The 26,712-nt window shown below is 35.3% G+C and overlaps 2 protein-coding genes across 2 annotated transcripts; both read left to right on the forward strand.

Annotated features, from left to right (window-relative positions):
* Positions 1 to 7,830: 7,830 nt before the first annotated feature.
* Positions 7,831 to 10,078, forward strand: polr2g (RNA polymerase II subunit G). The gene is made up of 8 exons (XM_058798403.1): positions 7,831 to 7,978; positions 8,343 to 8,452; positions 8,540 to 8,699; positions 8,848 to 8,898; positions 8,975 to 9,040; positions 9,144 to 9,215; positions 9,310 to 9,343; positions 9,587 to 10,078. Exons 1-8 carry the CDS (start codon positions 7,967 to 7,969, stop codon positions 9,598 to 9,600), a joined length of 519 nt encoding a protein of 172 aa, XP_058654386.1. The 5' UTR covers positions 7,831 to 7,966; the 3' UTR covers positions 9,601 to 10,078.
* A 1,120-nt stretch (positions 10,079 to 11,198) lies between these two features.
* On the forward strand, positions 11,199 to 18,459 carry eef1g (eukaryotic translation elongation factor 1 gamma). Its single transcript, XM_058798402.1, has 10 exons — positions 11,199 to 11,341; positions 12,156 to 12,314; positions 12,394 to 12,457; positions 13,361 to 13,503; positions 13,587 to 13,730; positions 15,113 to 15,242; positions 15,998 to 16,223; positions 16,313 to 16,485; positions 16,674 to 16,798; positions 18,181 to 18,459. Exons 1-10 carry the CDS (start codon positions 11,330 to 11,332, stop codon positions 18,337 to 18,339), a joined length of 1,335 nt encoding a protein of 444 aa, XP_058654385.1. The 5' UTR covers positions 11,199 to 11,329; the 3' UTR covers positions 18,340 to 18,459.
* Positions 18,460 to 26,712: the final 8,253 nt, after the last annotated feature.

Below are 26,712 nucleotides of genomic sequence, written 5' to 3' on the forward strand. Positions count from 1 at the left end.
GAGTCCTGCAGATAGTTTGTGTTGAAGTTTAAGGCACGCGTCTGTCTTGCTCTTACCCCTCAATCAGCTCGTGTGAGCTTGTGAGCTTGGCACACGACTGGCCTCACCTACCTTATATACCCTGGTGAGACAATGGACGTACCCCCCTCGCTTTGGCATTTTTGTGAAGGATGAATGAATGGTTTGCATCAGGTCTGCCCCGTGCCGCACGACCATCTCATTAGCATAATTTATGCCTGTTGTTTGTTCGCCCTCTGAAGCGTGCCTGTAATCACCGCTGGCCAATCAGAGAGACGGAGAGCTGGCCAGCCACGCGAGCAGAGCTGTTGCTATCTGTCCAGCATGCACCAAGCTCACTTTAACTTAAATCTCTAGAGGAAATTGAAAAGAAGAGACAACACGAAGGGGCCCGAGGCTAGAAGACAAGTTTTTGTCTATTTTGTCTAATAGTTTGTCTATTTTGTGCGCTATAAGCAAAGCATTGCGCATTTCAATATTATTTTATTCAGATATACACAATTGTTTTGGTTTGATTCCAGATTATAAATGTGACTTTTTAAAGACACATTTTCATTCCACACAATTAATACAAGGTCAAACGTGCTATCTGTTATTATTTGTAGCTTATATTTTGATACTTACAAACCTTTTTTGTAGTTTGCAAAACGTTAAGCTATTGTTTTTAAGTGTAGGCTACTTTACTGAATGTTACCTAACCGTTTATAGCCTATATGTTAATATACCAATTAATTGTTAATATACCAACTTATTCGAGTTTTTAAAATCTTGTACAAAATTATAAGAAAGGTCAATATATTATAAAGTTTATCAGTTTTACCCACACTAAACAATTTTATTTATTCTGGAAAATTTAATATATCTATTCATTCATAAACCATATTTTATCATAAAAGTAGGCTATGCATTGCTTTAATGCACTATTTTTACTCCCATGGTTTTTTTCTTCTTCTTCTTCCATATTTCATATTAAATTATGTGGATTTTTTTTATAATGCAATATTATTCTTTAACGTACATGCTAAGCTAAATTACAATATTTTCCCGTTTTTCTGCTGTATATTTCACTTTATTCCACCCTGCCTGCAGCGCGCATCTTGAGTTATAACTCACAAGGTGAAAGATGCAGTTCAATCAAACTGCTCCACTGTGCCCAGTGCCTTAAGTTTTATTTAAAGACATCTTTATGAGACAGCCATACAATTGTTCATTAATTATTCAATTTATTCAATTGCAAGCAACTCGCCCCTCTTTGGAAAAAAAATGAAGGGGCACTATTTAGAAATAGTTTGGGGAGAGACCTGCGGCGCCTTTCTCCGTGCGGTATTATGGCGATAGGGGCACAGTCATTTATAAATAATTACACAATGTTTAGAGTCTTCAGGCATGTATGATATATCAAAGCGATTATAAGGTGAATTGTTCCATTGTGCGCCTCTCCTCTCTCTTCTTTTCAGCTCTATACGGCTTGTCCCCCGTCCAAATTCTGCGCCTCTGAGCTTTTGTCACTCATTTTTCTCGGCCTGCGACACTCCAATAGCATTATTCTTATTCAAATAGTCCCAGCGTGAACAAAAACACCCCGCTTCTGAGGCACGTTTGTGCTTTCGCTGGCATGAAGTGAAGCACAAGTGGACTAGATGCATAATTTTGGATGCATAAACTCACATGGACTCCTAAAACTTTTGAGAGACTCATCGGAACGTGCTTTGATTATAGACAGCAGACGATAATTAAATATTCATTTTCATTTTAATGCATTATATCAGCGTGCGCTTTCTTGTCCTGTTTACGCTTTTATGGCGAATGCATTGGTTTTAAAGCCCCTCTGATGGAGGTCCAGACTGGGGTGATGGGGGAGATCGATTTTACTATTACAACACCAACCTGTCAGTAATAACTTCAAAGAGGGAAAACAGCTTGAATGACTATTTTGCTTCCAGTCAGAGCATTAGCGATCTGGTCTGGGCCTGGCACTTATTGCTCTTATAAAGTCATAAAAAAGTTATTGTTTTACAATGTTACTTAACATTACTTATTTCCACAAACGTGATGGATGTGTCAGGGTTTTTTTTTTTTTTTTTTCTCTCCCAAAGGGGCGGTGGGGAGGAAGAAGGGCTTTGCCCACAGCTGAGAGATGTTGCCAAGGAGATTTTGACAGGATTAGGCACAAGTGCACGAGACCTGATTGCATTTCAATAGCAGAAACACGTGAGAAAATGAAACAACTGAATTACTTAAAGAGGGTCTGATCTGGACCCCGAAACAATCGTGCACGCTACACATTTAAAAAAAAAAAGAAAGAAAGAAAGAAAGAAAGCAACGCAACGCACGTGGATGAGGGTCTGCTGCGAGTAAAGTGAAATATGCGAGCTGAATAGACGTGATATTTCAATGCACAATGGCTATTGCAACACTAAAAAGCGAGCAGCATTAAAACGCGCAAGATTTGCATGGCAGGTGTGGAAAGGTGCATTGCTCTTGGATTGGCATGTGACGTGTGAGGCGCAGAACTCTCTTTATTCTCAGGGAGAATGGTCTTTTAATTTATTTTATATCTGTTTATGCGATTCGAATTAAAATTCAATTTTTCATTCGGCCCAGCATTAATCCCCGGGTATTAACGCGATTACTGTTCGCAAAAGATCTTTGAGTCAGAAAGTCTGATAGAAGTTTTCACATGGTAATCCCCGGAATAATCCTTTCCCCTGGCGCTGCGGCAGGATCGGGGCCAGAGGACCTTTTCTCCTTCTTCAGAATTCAAGCAGGGCAGAATAGGGCCATTACTTTTGAATGATAATTAATTCCTTACTCCAGTGCTTCAATTGTACGGGGATACCACACCCCAAATAAGAAAATCACCCCCACGGCCTCGAGAAGGCCTTAAGAGACTGAAAATAAATTCTAGGGTTACAATGTTTAAAGACACTCCCTGTTCTAATGGAACTTGGCACTTTAATCAAATCTCCATTGATTGATTGATTGATTGATTGATTTTTCCAGTGCATTTTGTACAAAATAAAATGTTGCGAAAAATTATATATTCTAAAATGACAAATCTATTCTTTCTTTCTTTACATTACATTACATTTATTAAATTATGTAGACATTCATTCATTCATCCAAATTCTTTTTCTTCAATAACTGTATTTTGTGCTGTTTACAAGCAAAATTCAAAATTTGCCATATTTCATCAAGAATCTAAGAAGTAAATATGCAGTGATTTATATTATTAATTAATTTACAAAATAATTTTTTTTTTGTATTTTATTCATTTAAAATACATACAACATTTTCAAACATAAAAAACAACATTATATTGCATTACATTATATTGCATTATTAATTTACAAAATGAATATTTGCATTTTTCTTAAATTTAAAATACATAAAACGTTTATTAAACAACATTATTATATTATATGATATTATTAATTTACAAAAGGATTTTTTGTAATTATTATTGTAATTATTTGTAATCTCATTTTTTATATATTTAATGCTGTTATTGTAGTGCTTTAGACATTTAGAGTGACATGTGTCCTGTCTCTGAAAAGCTGCATTTCAGAAACAATACATTCCCATATTTAAAATGTACATGCAAATGAACCTATTTGTTTGCCAAATTTACCTGAAACATATATTTTTGTGTGTGTGTGTGTTTATTTACAAGATTTCAGAACAGGTGGTATTATCAAAATGCAATGGAATCTCATTACAAGCGATGTGAATGTAAATTTTCGTCTCTCTTTGTGAGTCAGACACATAATGTACCAGTTCGTGAACCTAGTACTATCAATCAGATGTCCAAGTCTAAATACAAACCCTACGGTGGGGCATTCACTTGTCTTGGTGTGTTTGTGCAAGTGCATAATTTACCTCTAGTTTACCCTGCATCAGCGCTAACAATGAGAGCTGTGTCTCTAAAGACTTTATATTTGAAAGTAACCAGGGCAACTCTTTGGTAAAATGAGAGGAAGCTTTGCACAAGCTACATCAGCGTAAAAGGGAGGAAGTATACAGCCATTCCCTGACTAATGATAAGTTCATACACCTGACCTCACCAGACTGTTCCATGCATTAGACTTTTCGCTTAGCAGACCGACTGTCTTTCTTTTTTTGCAACAAATATTATTCATCGACGCATATCCATTTTTTGATGAAACAATTTGCATTTCTGTTTCTAGATGTAATGCCCCTCGAGTTATGTGGTATCACTTGTAGGTGTTCAAATCAGCCATATGGTTTTGAGAGCAATAACTTGAATCTCTCGCCAACAATGGAGTAATTGAGAAGGGAAAGAAGTCTGAGCTTGACTCGACAAAGCTGCAAAAACTCCTTCTTTCACTCTAATGAAGCTGTTGTCTGGAGATTCTGTGTGGGGTTGGGAGGGTGGTGGTGGACGTGATTTGTCATACAATCTGAATCTTTAGGAGGGCTGGAGAAAGACCTCCTCTCCATATGTCTGCTTATTTTGCATCTGAAAGCTACCTTTGGCGAGAGCAGGGGAGAGGGGGAAGGAAAGTAGTGCGCTGAAGCTCAGGAACAGGGCTTTCTTTCCTTCAGCTCTGAGAGCACTCAGATCAATACTGGAGAAACTACGGCTTTGCTCTCAAAAAACAAAAGCACCACAAGAGAAATGTATTTCAAAACAGCGTGTTGGTTGAAACAAATGACAACAGTGGTAGGTTTGCTTAGAAATGTTTATAAAAAATATTAAGTTGACTGGTTTTATTCAAGTCGAAAATATTATTTAATATCACTGAATCAACCTTATACTAACAAAATCGAAATCATTTTTTTAAGGTATCAATTGCAGGTGGCCACTTTTTTCACTGTGTAGTATTTATATAATATTTCCTTTGTATAAATCAATCACAGAAAATTAAGTATGTGAGAGTTTTGCATTATGCAGAACTTCTGTGTTGCATAAAGTGATTAAAATATTTAATTATACAGTAATACTATATATATATATATTTATTTTTGAAGTAATGTATATTTTATATATTTATTTATGCATTATGTATTTGTTTATTTTGAAAGCAGAATTATTTTATACATTTGCAATCATTTGTTTATAAAAGTAATAATTATATTTTATTTATTTTGTTTCCTTTAAAATCTGAATTTACTTTTGTGTTACAGAAAGTGATTAAATTCATTACAGTATTATCTTAAAATAAAATTTGTAGAATCAATTTACACTGATTTGTTGATGTATTTATAAAGGTAATAATATTATAATAATATATATTTATATATTTCATGAATTTATTTATTTAGTTAGTTTCCTTTGAAAGCAGAATTCACTTCTGTGATGCATATAATGATATATTTTATAAAATATTTTATTCATTTATTATTTATGTAGCTGTGGTTCTTAAGCAAAATTAACTTCTGTTTTGCAGAAAGTGATTAAATACAACGTCAGTGTTATTCTCAGCAATAAACATAAATATAATCTGACAAACTGCATTTAATAGCCAAAAATACCTTAAATGACAAAAGAGAGGATGCTAGCACTGCAGAATTTTGCTGTAACTTTAAGCAACATAGAGAAAATTGCATTTCTAATGCTACATTTCACAGCACAGTTGTTATATATATATATATATATATATATATATTTGCACTGGAATGATTATGGATACTCAGTCAGTATAGCTTCACTGGAAAACAGGTGCAATATTCCTTCTCATGCAGACCTCTTTATAATTTAGATTTTCAGCATGGACTTTTATATGTGATATTTAAGTATGCTTTCACAGAGCCTGTGACTTAAAGACTTAATATCTGTAAAATATTTTCTGTGCATTAAGACAGTGAATTAGATTTGCACTTCAAAGCACCCATTTGACACTGATGAATTGTTATATGAGTTGATTTATAGGAATGGCAGAATTTCCCTAAATAGAAAGAGGGATATGAAGGCTTTGATTAAATGAAGGCACCGTCTCCACAACATGAAGGCCATGAACTTGTGACTGTGAGGACATCTGCAACCCTTTTATAATATCAAGGTTAATGCGATGAGTGCCAGCTCTCTGCAAGAATGTGGCGGGGACAAAATGAAGAAGTCCCCAAGGACTGTCTTGGTTTTGGACTATGCATGATGCAAACCCCATCCACCATGCTCAGATATTTGTGGACATCTGCCCATGCTCATCAACATGCATGGCTTTAGTCCTCGGCTATCTGACCTGCCTCAGCAACAATGGTGAGACAGTCTGATCTATAGCACTGCACTGCATTTGCTTGTATTTGCTTGTGAAAAGAAGCTTTTAAAACTTGCTATTAAACCTAAACAGCAACAAAACTATACAAGGATACCTTTCGGAAATCTTTTCCTGGATTCACACATATAAGCTTTATTTGTCATATAACATTTCTTGTTTCATTGTTGGCTTATTATGGAATTATGGATTATGCTTATATTAAAGTAATAATTACAGTTATCTATTATAATGCTTTATTTATTTAAACAAGTTTATTAATGTCTGTCTTTTTTCTTAGTTTTGCTCTAAGCATACTACAAAGAAACCAAACATTAACATTTCTTAATTTAATAAGAACATGGCAAAATGAAGAACGTGAAAAGCCAAAAATGTGTTGCTTGGCACTAGTTTCACTTTGGAAGACAATTAACTCAAGCTTATGGGTAAATATATATTCCTTTCTACATCTTGGGGTTCAACAGCACTGAGATATGTAAGTATGTATTCATAAAAAAACAGACACTAAACTGCTTGTCCCGTTAGTTAGAAGAACTTCAAAGTTAGTACAATGGTCGCACATTGCGTAACTTTGTAATCGCAGTGACCTCCTGTGGTCATGTTCTGTCTTGCACTGTATGTGTTAGCGTTCAAGACGAGTCTTCAGATGGTTTTATTTTGAGACAAAGTTTTGATTGAGTACAAATCGTAACTAAGTGGGAACAACAAAATTACTGTTTACTTATGGAATTCAGCTACCATATGTTAAGATGATATTAGAATGATTATCACTGTGTAAAAAAAAAAAAAAAAAATTAAATAAATAAAATATTCTATATTGCTATACAGCAAAAGTCACTACCATGTTTTGTTATATGCATATTCCAGTTATCTTTTTTAGGGGTACTATTGGGGGTGGGGGTGGGGGTGGGGGGTTAGGTTTTGCTGTGAGACCTAACAAATATGTAAATAAATAAATAAAACAATAAAAACAAAAAATAACGATACATAAAATGAACCTAGCAGAACAGTATTTTAAATACATAATCAAAAAAAGTGTCTTTTTCTTTTTTCACTGTATCTTACAATTAATTTAGGCTACTTAACAAAGTATAATTTTTTTACATAATTTGTTGAACTGATTTTAAAATATTTAGTAAAAAATATACTGATTTTAATGAACACAACCATAATATTCAGTTGTGCCCCTGGTTTGCAGGCAACCTTTTAATAAAAATAGAATTGTAGCATTAAATAAAATGTATGGAATGACTTAAATATTCATTAAAGCAATGACAAGCAAGAAGTAGCATCATTTGGGCCTTTAACACAGCATGACAGAAGGGCATTGAAATAAACTTATTTTGAATCACGTTTATTGCTAGAAAATTTCAAAATCACATAATTCAGGGTTTTTAAAATGTATTCTCCAAATCTCAAAAATACCTAAAATAAATATTTGACAAAAAAAATAAAAATAAAATGTATTTATAAAATAAATATGCCAAGAAATGTTTGTTTGACTCGAGGTTGAACTTTTTTTATTTTTTTATTTTGTTATGCGAAAATGTCTTCTAGGAAATTGTATGACTTTTAATTTGAAAAGTCACCCGGAAACACTCTTGTAGCTGGATTTGTGCTTTTGAGTGTCGGCGCGTGAACACGCAGAAATCAATACTCGCAGCTTTTTAAAATTAAAATCGAGATATCTGGAAGATAAAAACTCTTAAGAGATGTTTTATCACGTAAGTTCGTAATTGTTTTGATTTTACGTCTAAAATGTACATCAGCATTAGGTATTCCATATATTCTTGTCATGTATCGCATTGATGCTGTTTTGTCTCGGCTAACGTTAAGTTACCTGCACACTCACTAAGTTTAGAAAATGTTGGATGTAATAAAGCTAGCTAGTTAAATCTAGTAATTTTGGATATTATGTTGATATAAAAATACGAATCAGTCAATGTAATTGTTAGTGCAAACAGATTCTAGATGCATACATTAATTGCATTTACCTTCATGTGACTTGTTGTTATGATAGTTATGAATTTCTCTCAAGATTTTTTTTTTTTGTATTTATTGTTGTTTTCTCAATATCCATCACAATAGATCTCTTTGGAGCATGAGATTCTCCTGCATCCCCGATACTTTGGACCCAATCTGTTGAACACAGTCAAACAGAAGCTGTTCACTGAGGTGGAGGGAACCTGTACAGGAAAGTAAGTCCAACAGAAAGTTAGAGATCTGACTTTTTCAGTGAATATTATTCAATATGAATCTCAAATGTCTCTCTTTTTGTTTCACAGGTATGGCTTTGTTATTGCAGTAACCACGATCGATAATATTGGTGCAGGTGTTATCCAGCCTGGCAGAGGTTTTGTGCTGTATCCCGTCAAATACAAAGCCATTGTATTCCGTCCCTTTAAGGGAGAAGTTGTGGACGCTGTCGTCACCCAGGTTAACAAAGTACGGGTCCATTTTATCTTCTGTTAGTGCTCTTATTTTCATTATTAGTTCATGGAGAGCCCTTGTATAAAGAACTTTCTGAAAAAAAGGTTTTTGATAAAACTCACTATCCCAGCTTTTTCAGATTTTTCTCTCTTTGTTTTCCCAGGTTGGACTCTTTACAGAAATTGGCCCCATGTCTTGTTTCATTTCTCGTCATGTAGGTTGTTTAAATATAAAACTGTGTAAATATTAGTCATTGGCACTTGTAATTGTGTTATTTCTGTTATATCTAGTCTATCCCCTCTGAGATGGAGTTTGACCCAAACTCAAATCCTCCATGCTATAAGACAGTCGATGAGGTAAGATTCAATAAATCACCTTCAGCAAATGTTTTATTGAGGAGAATTCTTCAGATCCTCATTTGCACAAATATAGATGGTTTCAGTTTGTTTTCTTCAACAGGACATTGTGATCCAACAAGATGATGAAATTCGACTGAAGATTGTGGGAACTCGAGTGGATAAGAATGATATTGTAAATCCCTGTCACTTTGTTGAATATGCTAAATAATATTTAGAAAATTTCAGTTCTAAAGGTTTTTAATTAAGTTTTGTTTCTTTTTTATTAGTTTGCCATCGGATCTCTCATGGATGACTACCTGGGTATGTATTTCTTGTAATGAAGACATCTGTCACAGCTGTGTTTACAGTCACTTGCAGTTAGCTGTGCCATGCGTTTATGTATTTATAATTTACAATAACTACAGCACCTGTAATTATTAAATATAAAAAATATCAAATTCATTTCAATGTTGTTCTTTTCCTCCAATAATGCATTTTTTATTCTTTGTCTAATGTGTTGTACTATCCAACTATTGTCTAAGAGTTTTATTCTCATTCTTCTAGGTCTTGTGAGCTGATTCTTCTGCCAAGAATATAAGAAATATGAAACTTGATGCTGTGGTGATGCTAAATAGTTTATGTATATACTGTAATTATTTTCCCATTCATTTAAAGTTGTCTTTTTTCCCTCTTTTTTATTGTTATTTTTATCCTCATGTTAGTATATCCATAGTTTTCCCATGGCAACAGTTCGATTGTGGAACAGCATCAAGTTAAATGGGAACAGCATGTGATGGAAAGACTTTGAACTCTTTAATTTAAAGTGAGGTAGCAGAGAAAGGGTAATTGTATATCATCAGATAATGAAAGATCCTGTGAGCAAAAGCAATTAACAAGCATGTTATGGAAAGTCAAAGGTATCATTCGTCACATTGCTTTTAGACTTATTCATCTCTTTATTATATAAGGCCATTTTTAAAATATTTTTGTAAATGCCAGCCAGCCTGCGCTTGAATATATTTTTCTTTTGTAATACAGCACTCACAAAATTTTGAACTCGTCTCCGTCTGGTTTTCTTGTATTAGTTATTGCTTGTTCTGTGATGCTTTTGTAGGAATGGCTTAATACATAGTACACAGAGAGCATTGCTGATTATTGTCAATATTTTCATATCGGTACCCCACTCTGAAACATTATTATTATTATTGCAATGGTTAGGTAGGAAAATGATTGTAATTGAAACTTCCTTTCATGCCAGTCACACAGTGGCTCGCTGCCTACTGAGACATTTAAAGGAATAGTTCACCCCAAAAATAAACATTTGGAGAATATTTACTCACCATCAGGCCTTTCAAGATGAGTGTGTTTCTTCATGGGAAGAGAATTTGGAGAAATCCAGCATTACACTTGCTCACCAATGGATCCAAACATGTTAATCATCAAGATAGCCTAACAAGTAAGTCATAGGCTGCTTTGAGACTGAATATAAAGTGCGGTCAACTGCATTTTCTTCCCTTAAATAGGAATTTTACAGGCTTTGTTGAGTTGTGTAGTATCCATGCCCAGATAGAATATTATTTCACGTTTTGATTTTAATGGAAATCATGAATGGAATTATTATTATTATTCCCTTATTCGGTGGACATATGCTGGACAAAACGGTAAAGACTGTTATTAGGTGTTTTTTCACTTTTATAAAAAGAACTTTACATTTTATTTCAGTACTTTCACAGATTGTAATACAATGCAGTATTTAATTTAATATATATCTATATATATAGATATATATATTAAATAAACAACAACAACACATAAATAAGCGTTGTAAACACAATTTAGAATGACAATATTCTATTTGTTCATTGATTCATCCATTCTATTTATTCCAAAACGAGATTTCTGTCTGAATATCAAAAACTATCACGACGATGTTCCCTAATAATAAAAACGCGTTTATTATTATTATTATTAAACAGTGTACAAAACGAGTACAATTCTATACATTTCACATCGGGTGTTACCAAAAAAGAAACAAGAAAATTACAATTTACAATAAATTAAAAGAAGTGCACGACATGTCTTCCTTTTTTAGCTTATGTCATTCAAAAGAGATCCATATAATTTAATTTGGTTTATAAAATTGCTTATTTTTAGTTTATTTCCTCACATGAATCTGATACTTTCCAAATAAAATAAAAAGCACGTCCAGCTCTCACTTTCACGCCCTTATTACGTATTATTTCAGCGACGGGCCTGGCCTATACGTCACCACCGCGCGACCAGTTCCTCCTTTCTCTCGTCCTGAAGATGGCGGCAGGGGTGAGTAAGATGGGAGAAAACCCTTAGACGCCTTATTACAGCACATCTCCATCCACAATCACCCCATAATCACGCCGATCCTTATATCTTTATGCGTTGTTGTCGAGCCGCATTACGTTATAGGCTCTTTTAAAGCTGGCGTGATGGTTATTTTCGCTGTAAATATTCCCTACACCCCTTTATAAGGTGGTTAGAGTGATGACGGACAGAAGCACTGCGCTGCGCTCCTTTGTGCCACGTTTCCCTTGCTTCCCCGCGCACGCCTTTCATTCCCCGCTTTAAACATTTCGTAGATAGCAGAGTGTCATGCTATTTGTAGTTTCACATTAAACACATGACAGCGAAGCGCTCGTATTAGCAGCTGGTTTAAAAGCGTAGTGAGTTGAGTAGCATTCATTGTGTGGTCGTCAAATCAAAATAAGAGATTTTTTAAACTGATGACATCCAATTCTGAAATCTAGTGATGGTGTCAAATAACTTAAGGGGTTTAAAAGTTTTAATCAAAGGTTTCGAAACTTAACAACATCAGATGGTTTGCAAATAAATGCACTGCAACACTGTTAGTTTTATCAGTTCTGCCAATGTTAGCTCTCTATCTGTGTATGCAAACACTGTTTATAGTGTGTGAGGTAATTTATTTCAGGGAATTGGCTGTCAGCTGTGTCTGCCTCAGGGAAAGTGCTGTGTAATGCTCTGTGAGTGGTCATAATGAAGGGTCAGCTTCTGTTGGCACTGAGTTTGTGTTCCAGATGACTGAGTCTGAATGAGCAGCATCAGTTTCAGCAATGTGATCTCAAACCTTGTGTTTCTGCAGACTCTCTACACATACCCAGAGAACTGGAGGGCCTTTAAGGCTCAGATCGCTGCCCAGTACAGTGGGGCTCGTCTGAAGATTGCGAGCGCCTCCCCTGCCTTCACCTTTGGGCAGACGAACCGATCCCCTGCTTTCCTCAGCAACTTTCCTTTGGGCAAGGTCAGTACTCTCCTGCCTTTTTCAATGCGTGTGCTCTGGCTGTAGATGGAATTTATTAATGTTGTTCCTGTCCATTTAGGTTCCTGCTTACCAGGGTGATGACGGCTTCTGTCTGTTTGAGAGCAATGCCATTGCTCACTACTGTAAGTAAGCTTTTTAGGGCCTATTTATGCTTGGCCACTTCATGCATTTCATTTAATTGGATAGCGATTTGTTAAAAGGGCTCCATTTACACTTTCACAAAAAATGTTATCTGCAAAATGAATTTAAGTCTTTAGTTTTTCATTCATCATCTGATTTCAAAATCAAAGGCCGCAATAGGAGAGAGAGAGCGTGCATTCAGCTGTTTTAATGAAGATGACTGTGTGATAAGCTTTGGGATGCAATGCCGAACATTGAGGTTCCTTAAACTGATCCTAAATTACATTGATTTTTTTTTTTTTTTTTAATTTCCTACAATAGTGAGCTGTAAATTAGGGTGTATAAAGGCAGAAACTGGTGTGAAAATTTTCTTGTGTCGCCAATTGAAGAGCATGCATTTGGAACTCCTATACCAGTAATTCAAACAGCTCAATGTCTTTAATTGTAAAATGTAAAGATAAAAAGGCAATCACAATATGCATTCATTGTTGGTAAATGAGCACCATTATAACTGCCGTTTATTAATCGCATTAAAACAAAATTTGCCGATAATTGCCTACGCGCTTTATGCCTGCCACACATTTTCAGAGAGCACATATTATTATAATTTATATGATCCATAAAGAGAGATTTGTGTTCTATAGGTTGAGTTGATGCACTTGTACACATTGCAGGTCATATTAAATTCAAATGCAGTTTATGAAGAGGTGTGCGTTTTTTAAATTTATTTATTTATTTTTTTTGTGTGCGCACATTCAGATGTGGGTCTCAGATCTTTTTCACGATCAGAGGAAATGCCCAAAATGGCCAAGTGTAAATAGGTTCATATGTGAACTATTGTGATGCTTTAAAAAATGTTTAGTGTTATATTACACGCAATTAATGCTGTTGTTTCGTCCTGACAGTGAGCAATGATGCCCTTCGTGGCAGCACTCCCCAGGCCAGTGCCCAGGTGCTGCAGTGGGTCAGTTTCGCTGACTCTGAGATCATCCCTCCAGCTAGTGCCTGGGTGTTCCCCACCTTGGGTATCATGCAGTTCAACAAACAGGTTAGCTTTGAATATGTTTGTGTAATAGTTTCATCTGTCAGGAATTGAATGTTTTGTAAGTCTGCATTCTGTCTTCTTTGTAGGCCACAGAACAGGCTAAGGAAGAGGTGAAACGCGTCCTCGCCGTCCTCAATCAGCACTTAAACACTCACACTTTCCTGGTTGGGGAGAGAGTCAGTCTGGCTGACATCACTGTTGTCTGCTCTCTGCTCTGGCTCTACAAACAGGTGAGTCTGCAAGGTGCCATGAAAACTTGAGCTGTGACCAGGTTGTGTTAATTAGGGATGTGGATTCACAAAAACGGCCCATATATATCTATATCTGATCTCATCTTGGATCACCTGGGGATGGTTGTGTAAAAGCTTGAGACTAGTTTTAAAAGTTAGTCATTTAATTTCTTTAAGACTGTCCATAATTTTTTTTTTTTATTTAGTTGCATTAAATCATAGATTAGTCTTAGTTAAATCCAAAAGCGAGACTGATTACTCCTTTGCTAATTGCTAGTTGGTTAAACAAGTAATTAAGCTCAGTCTTAATTACTTGTTGAGAGGCTAAGTTTATGTAACTGGCCTCTGATATTAGTGATTTTTAATTTTCTGAATATTTAACACTGATTTCTTCCTATTTTAGATTACTAAAGAGGTATGACGAAGATTTAATTTTAAGTGGTGCTGTCCTGTTGTTATAAAGTGTGTATATAAATTTTTTTTTTTTTTAATAAAAAAGTGTATATATTATTTATATCTTTGTCTTAAAGGGTTACTCCACCCCAAAATGAAAATTGTCATTAATCACTTACCCCCATGTCGTTTCAAACCCGTAAAAGCTTAATTCGTCTTCAGAACACAATTTAAGATGTTTTGGATGAAAACCGGGAGGCTTGTGAGCTGTACTTTGTCTTTGCGTACAAAAAGTATTCTCATTGCTTCATAACATTCAGATTGAACCACTGATGGCAGATGGACTATTTTGATGATGTCTTTCATACTTTTCTGGGCCTTGACGGTGTTATTTACTTGGCAGTCAGGGGGACAGTCACAAACCTCTCGGTTTTCATCCAAAATATCTTAAGTTGTGTTCCGAAGACGAACGAAGCTTTTACGGGTTTGGAACGACATGGGGGTAAGTGATTAATGGAACAATTTTCATTTTGGGGTGGAGTAACCCTTTAATGGTCTCTTTTGTTGAATGTCATCTGTTCCTCACCCATTGGCTTATTGAACCGTTTTAATGACTCATGTGCAATAAATGTACTTGATAAAGCTCCAAGGTGTTAAACAGATCAAACCTGCATTAGATAACTTGTATTAGTGATTAAATAATCAGTTACATAATTAAAGGGATAGTTTGTCCAAATATTAAAATTAAGTTATCTACTCACCCTTGTGGTGTTCTAACGCCCCATACCCCTTTTATTTATTTTATTTTATTTTTTTCAGACCACAAAATATTTATTTTAATAAAATTAATCTCATTTTGGCTGAACTGTCCCTTCATATTTATAGTATTATATTTCAGTTTGACGTTGGTAGTTTTGTTCAAATGTTGAGTGTGTAATTTGTACAGGTTTCGTGTTTGCTGATGTCATAATGTGTCTTTCATCATCTAGGTTCTTGAGCCCGCTTTCCGTCAGCCCTACCCCAATGTCACTCGCTGGTTTTTGACCTGTGTCAATCAACCACAGTTTAAGGCTGTTTTGGGCGAGGTCAAGCTCTGTGAGAAAATGGCTCAGTTTGATGGTACGTTTCTCAAATCTCCTTGCTGTGTAGTTTATTCATTTCAGCTTGAGCTTGAATTGAAGTGCAGAAAATCAGTCTGATTTCAGGGTTATCAGGTGTCATCAAGCACAACCAAAGATGATTCCTACCATTATGGTGGCAGATACTGTAAATCACTGTAGAACATTCTTTAGGCTTCGTAAAATATTGACAAACCCAATAAAATGATATAATTATGTACATTCTAAAAGCAACTTAGAAATACATATACAATGTTATTTTGCTAGAGATATAAAGCTTTTTCCCATTTACCAGAAAACCAAAAACTATTGTAAAATATAGGCTTTTATTTTTGTGTAGGCTTTATATGGGTTATTTTATTAGGATATGTAATGTAACAGTTTGTCTTATGTTACCTCAGCGGCTTTCCCTTGAGGGCTTTTTCCTCATATTTTAACAAAGATAATGTTTTGATATTGAAGCCAGTAGAACCTCGAGCAAAATTAACCTCAAGCTCTACATACCTCAGCTTCCTCCAAAATAACTGAATGCACAAAGCTGGTGCTGTTATTTTGGAGGAAGTTGAAGTGTGCATAGAAATGTGGTTGAGTGGGTATTTTGTCTTCAGAGAATATATAAACTTGCGTAATGAAGCTCTAGTAATATGCATTATGCCTTATAGAAGCATAAATAATAGTGCAGCAGTACTTGGCGTTTTAATATCTTTTCAATATTAAGTGTAAGTGTGCTTTTATTTAAAATTGTCATTTCTCTAGCTAAGAAGTTTGCTGAGATGCAGCCGAAGAAGGAGGCTCCTGCCAAGAAGGAGAAGGGTGGTAAGGAAGGAGGCAAGCAGCAGCAACAACAGCCACAGCAGGAGAAAAAAGAGAAGAAAAAGGAGGAAAAGAAAGCCGCCCCTGCTGAGGAGGAGATGGACGAATGCGAGGCTGCCTTGGCTTCTGAGCCGAAAGCCAAGGACCCATTTGCTCACCTTCCAAAAAGGTACTTGATGCACCTTCTCTTTAGAGATAACTAACTCTCAAAAAGTAGCTAGCACTCTAATCAGTATGCATTTGTCCTGTTGTTACTAGTTCTTTTGTCATGGATGAGTTCAAGAGAAAGTACTCCAACGAGGACACCATGACCGTGGCATTGCCTTACTTCTGGGATCACTTTGATCGTGAGGGCTTCTCAATCTGGTACGCTGAGTACCGCTTCCCTGAAGAGCTGACTATGGCCTTCATGAGCTGTAATCTTATCACCGGTACGGTCGGGTCACATTGACTTTTGATTTCATTTTCTTTGACGTATCTCTTTAAACAAAGTGACAGGAATGTTCTTTCTTGTTCTAAGTATTCTTTCCAATTCAGCGTGTGTGCTACTTGCGCAAGAGTGTAGCATTGCATAGTTTATCCACGGTATGTACAAGTACACACTTGCTCTTTTCCTCAGGAATGTTCCAGCGACTCGACAAACTGCGTAAAAATGCCTTCGCCAGTGTCATCCTCTTTGGTGCGAACAATGACAGCTGCATCTCTGGTATCTGGATCTTCAGAGGCCAGGACCTTGCATTTACTGTGAGTGATTTAAATGCATCCATAACCCTGTTTTTTGTCTTTGTTTATAGATAGACTTGGGGACAATCACCTTATATAAATTGGATATGTAAGATATGGGATTGCAACAATTACAGTTGCCAGATTGTTTAGTGTTTCCCAATCGAAGTGCCCTCAAAGTACTATCAGTGGGACTTGTGTACCCCTTCATCAACAACAAACCAAAAAATGTTAATAGTTTACTGTAGTGAACATCACTGTAATTTGATTTTAAACTAACATTTGATACTGTGGGTGAAAACCAAACCTTTCTCTCCATTGGAGACACCTGAGCTTTTGTTTCACAAGTTTTGACAGTTCTGGAGGTGATTTTGTGTCTGGTGTTGTGAAAGCGGTCATTATTTTATAGTTTTAGCAATGCAAAATCAGTTAATGTGGTTTGCAGTTGTTTTTATTTAAATCTAACGCATCACATTAACTAGATCAGGTTTTAAAACTGCCAGCCAGATTAGAAGCTTTTATTCCAAGGCGCATGGTGAAGCTTAGCTCCAGTGCCTCACGTCATATTTGGGCAAAGCACCGAGTAAGAGGAACATTAGCTGCTTTGAGTTTTGGCCAATTGTGACCAATAACCAAACAATCTTTCCATCTCATCACCGCTGTAGTGATCGAACGGAAAGCAGCAACAAATGCAGCAGGCTTTTAGGAGTAAACAACCTTTCACATAGTCTTCACAAGTCTCATGTAATCTAGTGTTGGTAAATCAAAACCAGCACATCACAGAAGCATATGTTCTGTGATGTGGCAAACATTTCTTGTATCGTTTGTTGACACTGATTCCAATAAAATTCTACAGTAGAATCTTGCCAAAGTTGGCAGGCGCCAATCTGAACGTGTTGTCATCCTCTGACATTAATGCTACGTTTTGAGATATAGACTATATATTTTTTTTAATAAAGGACATGTTACTGTTGTGTGATTTAACATTGGGATTGTTTGGTTGCCAGACAGCACCCTTGATGTCCAATCTGAAATAAGGATGCTGAAGCAAAACTAGTTGGTTCACTGTTCTAAACAGAAATGTGAAAAGATTGCATCAAGGTTTTACCTGCGCCATGGGATAACCAGACTAATTGACTGCTTTTGATTTGTCTATTCATTTGCAAATGTGCGTCATTCAGTCTTGTGCAGTTACATCAAATAGATAATGTTATCAATTTTGGAAACTGGTGTATATTTTGATATGCTTAGATGACTTGTTTTGATTACAAGTTGACAGTTGCAAATCAGTTTTGTTCAGCATGCAACTACAAACAAAATGTAATGCAACATTTCAAGCATTACTTTACTGGCATTGTTTCAAATAAATCTTTTTTGTTTGTTTTTTCCTCGTCTCTTTACAGCTGAGTGATGATTGGCAGATCGACTATGAGTCATACACTTGGCGCAAGCTGGATGTGGACAGTGAGGAGTGCAAGACCATGGTGAAGGAGTACTTTGCATGGGAGGGTGAATTCAAACATGTAGGCAAACCTTTCAACCAGGGCAAGATTTTCAAGTGAAGTATTTATCATCAGAATCAATGGACATGAAAGTTGTTTGCGAATCCCATGTAAAGGCTTTGAGCTGTGGTTGAATGAAGACTTGAGATGAGAAAAATAAAACTTTTTTTTCCACAACCACACTTGTGTTCATTTATTTTTGAAGAGTGTTTATATAAGAGACGATTGTTATTTTACTCGCAAATCTTGTCTCAAATGCTTAAGCATGTTGCACTTCAGTAGCAGTTATAAAATGTTTTATAAATGGGTAATGGTACAATTTTGCAAGCTTTGAACAAGGTTGAAAGTATAAAATTTGCTTTTAATTTGGTAGTGCTGGTTTTAATGTTCCCAGAAAGTCCCATGATGCTCTCCTGGGATCTGCGATTGAGAAAGCTTATAAATTTTGATGCTCTCCTCAAATCTGGAAATCATTGAAGCTGGAAACAAAATGGCGTCTCAGCCATTTAATTAAGGGAATGTTTGCATATTTTGACTTTGGCATTTGGGAAAAAAAGTAAAACTAAATTCCACCAGAGGGCGCCTCGAGTCACGTATCGCATGAACGTTTTAACGCCCTAATATGGACCTAATAAAGCCTGTGAAATATTAAGGATAATTTAATTCAACTTTATTAAATGGGCAGTTCTTTTTCGTGTGTGTGTATATATATATATGCATGCATTTAATTTTTTCTTGGAGATCAAATTATGGTAAAGTTGAAACATTCTGCACCCTGAGGTCTTCATGCAAAATACTTGGCACATTTAATCCCGTTTAAAGGTTGTGTGAATTTATTATAAAAAATAAAGTTACAGTCATAGCTTAATGTCTCAACATTTCTTATTTTAATTCTGTGAAATGCATCCTGGTCTGTTGCAATATTGTCAAGGTCATGGATCCGATATGTATAAACGTACTGCAAATTACTTTAGATGAAAGCATTCATCATTACATAAAATTACAGTACATTAAAGTCTTCGGGACATATAAAGTCAGACTCTTTACCACATATATTTATTTGCAAGCATCTTTTGCCGTAGGCTAGACTTTAAGTTGCAAAATTGCTGTAACAAAGGAAAATGATTGCGAGCATAAGCTGTTCAAACATGTCTATCTGTTCTAATGCACCACTGGTATTGCAGTTTTTCTTTTTCTTGTGACATGATGAGAATTTACTCATTTGCTAATGGCCATGCGCATACTTCTGTTGGCATAGGAGTATGCTGGGTTGACACACCTGAGGTAAGACTGTATAAACTTTAGAGGGAAAAAAAGAGCCACACCTTCCCCACGGGCGTAACTGGTAATTTATCCCTTTATTTTGTTTCCAACGCTTCAGTGATTACATGTGCTTGAATCTGGTTACTAATCCTCTGTATTTCATATTTGAAAAAGGAAAGGAATACAACCTTGATCCGTGTGGGAGAGGTAAATAACTTAGCCTGAAATTTGCTGTAAGTACATTAAATACACACATGGGGGAGCAACTTAATCATAACTACGGGGTGATTGATTGCTGTTAAGTAAATATTTCGGCAAGTAGATCTACTTACAAAAGATGTGATCGCTTTAGTGCTAAAGAGTTACACTGATAAAATTCCTCACGAGTGTTTGAGTTGCTCAATGGTGAGCACTCACAGGGTGTGGCCTCTGCTCGAGCTCAGCTGAATGTGCTGCCCTCACTTAACCTTATACCACTATGAGTGTGTTAGCAGGACGTTGTCTCACTGATCGCTGATTCACTTGCATGCCTTTGAAGAGTACAGGCATTGATTTCACCCCCATGTTCTCAGATAAAAGCAGTTCTGTGGGTTCTCTCTGGACATTTTCTATCACATGATGGATTCCTGATTTTACAACTCCCTGGACTGCATGCGTTTAGTTTTGTTTTACGTCGCATATATAGTATCCAATGCCCATTAATTTTACGGACGTATGTGTAAGCCTATAACACAATGCAATGAATATAAAACACAGGTAAAACACATGTAAAAAAATAAATAAATAAATGTGGCTAACAAGGTTCAACTTGTTAACATGAGTTAACTAAATTAGTTAGCATGAACTAACAATTGAAAATACTTCTGAAGCATTTATTAATCTTAATGTTAATTTCAAAATACATTATAAAAATGAAAAGTTGTATTTAATAGTTTATTTATTTTGTTTTGTTCTTTGAAATCTTTTACAGACTAACCTGAAGGAAACATGATTGTTTTAAGTAATCTTTGAGTGTTGGATATGATTTTTATCGATGTGCTATTTTTGATTGTTGTATTTTGTGTTTTTGTAAAATGCTTTTTGTATGCATTTTATTTATTTATTTTTTTTTCATGTGAAACTATTTGTGCTGCTATTTTGGCCAGGACTTCGTGGAAGAAGAGATTTTATATCTCAATCACACTAAAAAAAAAAAAAGGATGTTAAAATGTGACTCTGGACCACAAAACCAGTCATAAGGGTCAATTTTTTTCGAATAAATAAGCTTTCCATTGATGTATGGTTTGTTAGGATCGGACAATATTTGGCTGAGATACAACTATTTGAAAATCTGGAATTTGAGGATGCAAAAAAAATCGAAATATTGAGAAAATCGCCTTTAAAGTTGTCCAAATGAATTCTTAGCAATGCATATTAAAAATCAAAAACTAAGTTTTGATATATTTACAGTAAGAAATTTACAAAATATCTTCATGGAACATAATCTTTACTTAATGTCCTAATGATTTTTGGCATAAAATAAAAATCAATAATTTTGACCCATACAGTGTATTTTTGGCTATTGCTACAAATATACCCCAGCGACTTAAGACTGGTTTTGTGCTCCAGGGTCACAAATAAAATAAAAAATAATGAATCTGAGCTAACATGAACGTTTCTATTTTTATTAACTAATATTAACAAAGTACATCTCAAAATATATTTTAAAATGTGATTTATTCCTGATGCAAAGCTGAATTTTCAGACTTCAGTGTCACAGGATCCTACAGAAATCATTCTAATATGCTGATTTGCTGCTCAAGAAGTATATCAACATTTAAAACACCTGTGCTGCTTAATATTTTTTAAATTAGCCTATTCAACTTTTTTTTCCCTTCATGAACAGAAAGTTCAAAACAACAGCACTGATCTGAAATATAAATCTTTTGTATAATTACAATGTCACTTTTGATCAATTTAATGTGATTTTGCTGAATAGAAGTATTAATCTAAAAAGGATATTCTTTTTCATTACGATCACCTAGTTCTTTATTTGTAAACCTTTAATTCTGTCTTTTTAATACATTATGAGTCAAGCGAGTGAAAATATGATCCGTGTTCGGAAACGCACAGGAACGTGAGAGTGTGGAACTGGAATGTTTGCCAGAAAACCTCCTCTTCCTTTGTATTGGTCGAGAGACTCTGGAGTTTGAAGGGTCAAACTAAACCAGATTGAAGAACAATACGTGCTGTAATGCCAACAGCAACACTACACTAGTTCTGCCAGCTCCCCCTGAAGTTCCCCAGCGCTGTTACTCCCTCCCCGTCTCTTCCCTTAGCTCCCATCTCACAACTCCTTCCGGATTGATTTTATTAGGCTACACCAAATATATGTGACAGAATGTTATAAAAACCAAGAGGCACCCAAGGTCTGTATTGTGCATCAAGAAAAAAGCCTGGCATGCCTCTGTTTCACACATCTGGAAAGAGTGAGATCTAGCAGTGGTTAGGAAAGCAGACCGAGAAACACTCGAGTTTTCGAACATGCATCGCAATGGTAATTCGAGAGCATTGTCACAAACGTGTTATCTTATATACAAAAGTAGTGCCATGGCAGCAATGAGTCAGTAATGAAACTCAATTTAAGATGAGGAACATAAGAACAGAAACCAGGCTGTGAAAGCGTATCATTGAAAGTGGTTTGTGCTACATAGTGCTGATACGGGAATTTTCCCCTGGAGTCAGTCACCATGCTCTTCTGCCAGGAAAAAATAACCACGCAACCAGGCTCACCAGAACTCGGCATAAAAGTTTTCATTAACTATACTCTTGTACTTTGATTTCATGCAAAACTGCATCATAATCTAACAAAATGCATACGAGAAGGTGAAATTCTGCGTTTAATTTGGATACATTATGACGTTTCTTAGTGTAGACAGGTATGTATCTGAGTTTTAATTGCGGCCTGCATAGTTTTTTCCCCTCTGCAGACGTGCAGAAGGAATTTTTGGCATTCCAGTGCAGGGGTTAAAGGTCAGAGTGCCAAAGGCAGGAATGTGAATGCTGCTGTCAGTCACTGGGAACCACAACAAAGATCGCATCTTTGAACTTCTAGCATCCCTTTCATAAGTTTCAAAGCCAACCAACACCTCGCAACGTTTTGGTTAAGAAAGTAACTGGATGATTTTCATGCAAGGCATTGCAGACATCAGAAGGGAGAGCGAAAACAGACAGCCCCTGCATTTTTGGACATGAGACCCCATACATAACTCTGCAGGCTCAGATTACCATTGGGGGAGGTGGAGCATAGACATTGGTTTCATCCAGAGCTCCACTACAATGCTCAGAAATGTCATGCCAAAGACTATTCTTTCATCGTTTGTGTTTGATGTGGAAGGCTGAAGCTGAAACTGTGTTATTTTTCCGGGTGGATTTGGTAGTTTATTTCAGGACAAATGTGTAAATCACAGCAAAGTATTTTTTTTTTTTCATATATGCATGCTATATTTAAGTGCTCGTTTACTGTACTGACAATTTAGTACAATTGTTTTCTAAAGTATTATATAAGGATTACACAAGAAATCCACTTTGTAGGCCGTGTCATAATTCAGACATGTCATGGAGTGAAGTCACAGCAAAATATTTCATAGTAATTTTTTTAATGCATAAACTAAATAAACATTAAACATCACGGGTTATTTTAGGAGAGTAGCTTTGTATTCAAGAACTTCTGACAGTTTGTGTTCATCTGCTTTTTACATTGACTATACAATACAGTCAGATACAAAAATAATTTCTCAAATATTTATTCAAATATATACTGATAAATTTAACACTCACTTAAATGGCATGAGATAAGATGCTTTCAACTGATTTCCTATTAAACTGTCACCAACTGAATTGCAGTGGTCAAACTATTCAAAATATAGTGAATTAAGCTACGCTCGATCTATGCTTCTGTCTAACATGCATTTTAAGGTGCAGCTCGTCATATTAATGCAGTGTTTCACTGATTAGCAGTAAACAGGTCACCTCACCTGTATATGTTGGTAGATTTGTGTTGGATGTTTCATGGTGGAAAGCTGGGGGCTGTTTCATGAAAAAAGTTGACCAAATAAGCCAGTCTTATTTCAGTTAGTCTGACTTATTTTGAACCAAATCAACTGACCATAAGTCAGACTAACTGAAATAAGCCTGGTTTATTTGGGAAACTTGTTTTATGAAACAGGCCCCTGGAAATATGGCTATTTTGTTGTAATTTTAAACATATTTTTTTTTCACTTATTTCAGTTAATGTCATAAAACTAGTGAGCTAAGCCAATAGTAGTACTCACAGTGTCGTATAAACATTGCTGAAGGCGCAAAAACAGACAAACATTTACATTTACGCTGGAACTGCTCTTATTGATTCAAACTGAAACTGGATTCTCTAGCAAAGACCAGATCAAAGAGCCTTTCATTTTCGAATTTCGACATCGCTTGTAATGATTTTAAAAAGCATGTAGTGATGGGCGAAATTGAGTTTTTCGAAATTTCCAATCAGTTAAACCATTGCGTTCCAAAATGAATCGCTGTTTTGAAGCACTCCAATTGAATTGTGTAATCATTTGATTCAGATCAGGACTTTGGAGCACAGATTGATCGCGAATCATTTGATTTAAATCAGAACTTTGGGGCAAGTCTGCAAATCTTTTGATTCGGATAGGAATTTCGGAGCAGTTTTGTGAAACTTTTGATTCAGTTCGGCACTTCGGAGCGCATATCGCAAGTCCATTAAGGCAGTGCAGTTAAAAGAAAAAGAATAAATAAAGTATACACAGATTCAAATCCCAAGAAAATTAACCGTGGTTTTATTATAGTAAAAGTGCAGTAACCATGTTGTTTTGGCTGAATTATTCTTTGAAGAATATGCTAACATAAAAAAAGCTCTCTTTATGAATTTTTAGTATGTTAGTTACCATAGCTATACTAAATGCTTTAGATGACATGAAACTGTGGCATAAATGCAAAAATGTTGGTGTGGTTTTATTCATTTTACATCATGACATTTATTTACTTAGTCATTTATTCAATTATTTATTCTAAACCCCAAAATCATAAAAAAAAAAAAAAAAAAAAATATATATAAATATATATATATATATATATATATATATATATATATATATATATATATATAATAAATGAATCATACATTTTTTATTTTATTTCATATGAAGTTATTTGCCTGTCATGTTGCCTGTCATTTCACAAAACAAAATATTTGATTGTTTAAATGTTTACATCCCCTTGATTCTCAGTATTGTGTGTTGCCATGCAATAATTGTTTTCATGCTTCGTGATAGTCCTGAGACTGTAATTTCTTTGGTTTCCTGGTATGTTCTGTATGTGGAGCCTTTTTCTTCCTTTTCGTGGCTTTATGATGTTGAGATGCATTGCCACTCGCAGAGACTTGAAAAACTGCAACCCATCACTGATGCTCAAAGATGCGACAGGATTTTAAAAACATGGTAATGTGTGTTAAGTTATTATTTTGTCTTTTGGAATATGCTTAACATCTGTTATGCAGCTTCTTTTCTGCATTGCTAAATCAGAGTAGAATTAAAAATATGCTAGGATCTTACAAATTATGCAAGGGATGTATAAAATTATGAGCACCTAAGTTCATAAAATCATAAATGATAAAATCATATAGCTGCCTAGGTGTTAAATTGTTATATTGCTGCAGTAGAATCTGAACCTCATACTCTTACTGCCGGTGCTGTTGTCTGCAGAACACTCTCATTTACAGGCACACAGCATATCAGGCATTTCATAGGTCAAATAACACAGACCTCTGAGGAATCTGTGGTTCTCTCACTCACCTTTGATGTGTGTACGTCCGTCTACAATATGCTGAGTACATTTTGTGATTGACTAGGTTAAACATGTTTGTTTAGCTGGTTTAAAGCAGCAATAACCATAAAACCACAGGAATTCTTGTGTGCCATTAACACAATATATTATCTGGTATATTTGATATAATGATCATTAATATATAGGAAAATATATCTTCTGTGTGTAAAGTTAAACCCTTATGTTAAAAATATATGAATTAATAATGCAGCATGTTTGTATTTTTTTATGTTTGAAAATATAAATTCTTTAGCACAATAGTTATTTTGTAACTTTGTACTATGCAGTCATATACAGATCAAATAATGAAGTATTGCATATTTCTGTAAATGTTTCCTAATGTAGTTCTAAAATCTACAATTAACTGTGAAAATGGTGTTTACTGAAAATAATTGTAAATTGTATATTAATAATTGTAAAAAAATAAATAAAATAATGTGTAAATATTAAATGTGTATTAGTAAATCTTATTATACACTCCAAAAAAAAGGTACAAGCACTGGGGTGGTACTAAGGTAAAAGAGGTAAAAGTACATCTTTCTACCTTATTTACCTCAAAATGGTACATTTTAGTACTTTGAAAGTACATAGCAGTACACAAAGTGTAGATAATTCGTACTTTTCAAAAGGGTCCCGCTCGAGTAACAGTTTTGTACCTTTTTTCTGAGAGTGTATGCAAGTAAATCATTCTCTATACTGTTGGTTTATTTCTCAATCATCTCAGTTATCAGGCTTTTGGTATGGAACATACTGTTAATGTACACATTGTTCTGCTGGTAAAAGCCTGCTTGTCATTCCTGTATTAACTTGTGCATGAGGTTTGAAACTCGCCCGTGGAAGACTGCGCTGTCGAAACACTTCACAACTATGAGAGGAATGTAATGATCATAGGTTGCCTATTGCGTCTAAAAACAAGACAAAATGGTACAGTGAAGTTAACATAAACAGTGCTGCCACGGGGGCCAAAATAATGTGGATTGTTTCTGCCTATCAATAATTATAGTGCTCATTACATAGAACGAACAAAAGCATGTCACTGTGGGACTGAATATCTCACTGTGTGACACAGAAATGCATGTTGTTAAACGTTTATAGTTTTATATAGCCTTCCTGTGGATCCTGTTTCTAAGAACATCTATTTGTCGCTTAGTTCAAGTATTAGAAGGAAATGAACTGAAGATCAATAGATATGTGAAAAAAATTCTAGCTGGAGAAGCTTTGAAGCACTTTTGCAATCTGTATATTTTTGGCCGTGTGGCTAGAGGTGTGAATGTATGAAGTGAAACAAGCCGCATA

This window comes from Onychostoma macrolepis, chromosome 14, assembly GCF_012432095.1.
Source record: "Onychostoma macrolepis isolate SWU-2019 chromosome 14, ASM1243209v1, whole genome shotgun sequence".
Taxonomy (NCBI): Eukaryota; Metazoa; Chordata; class Actinopteri; order Cypriniformes; family Cyprinidae; genus Onychostoma; species Onychostoma macrolepis.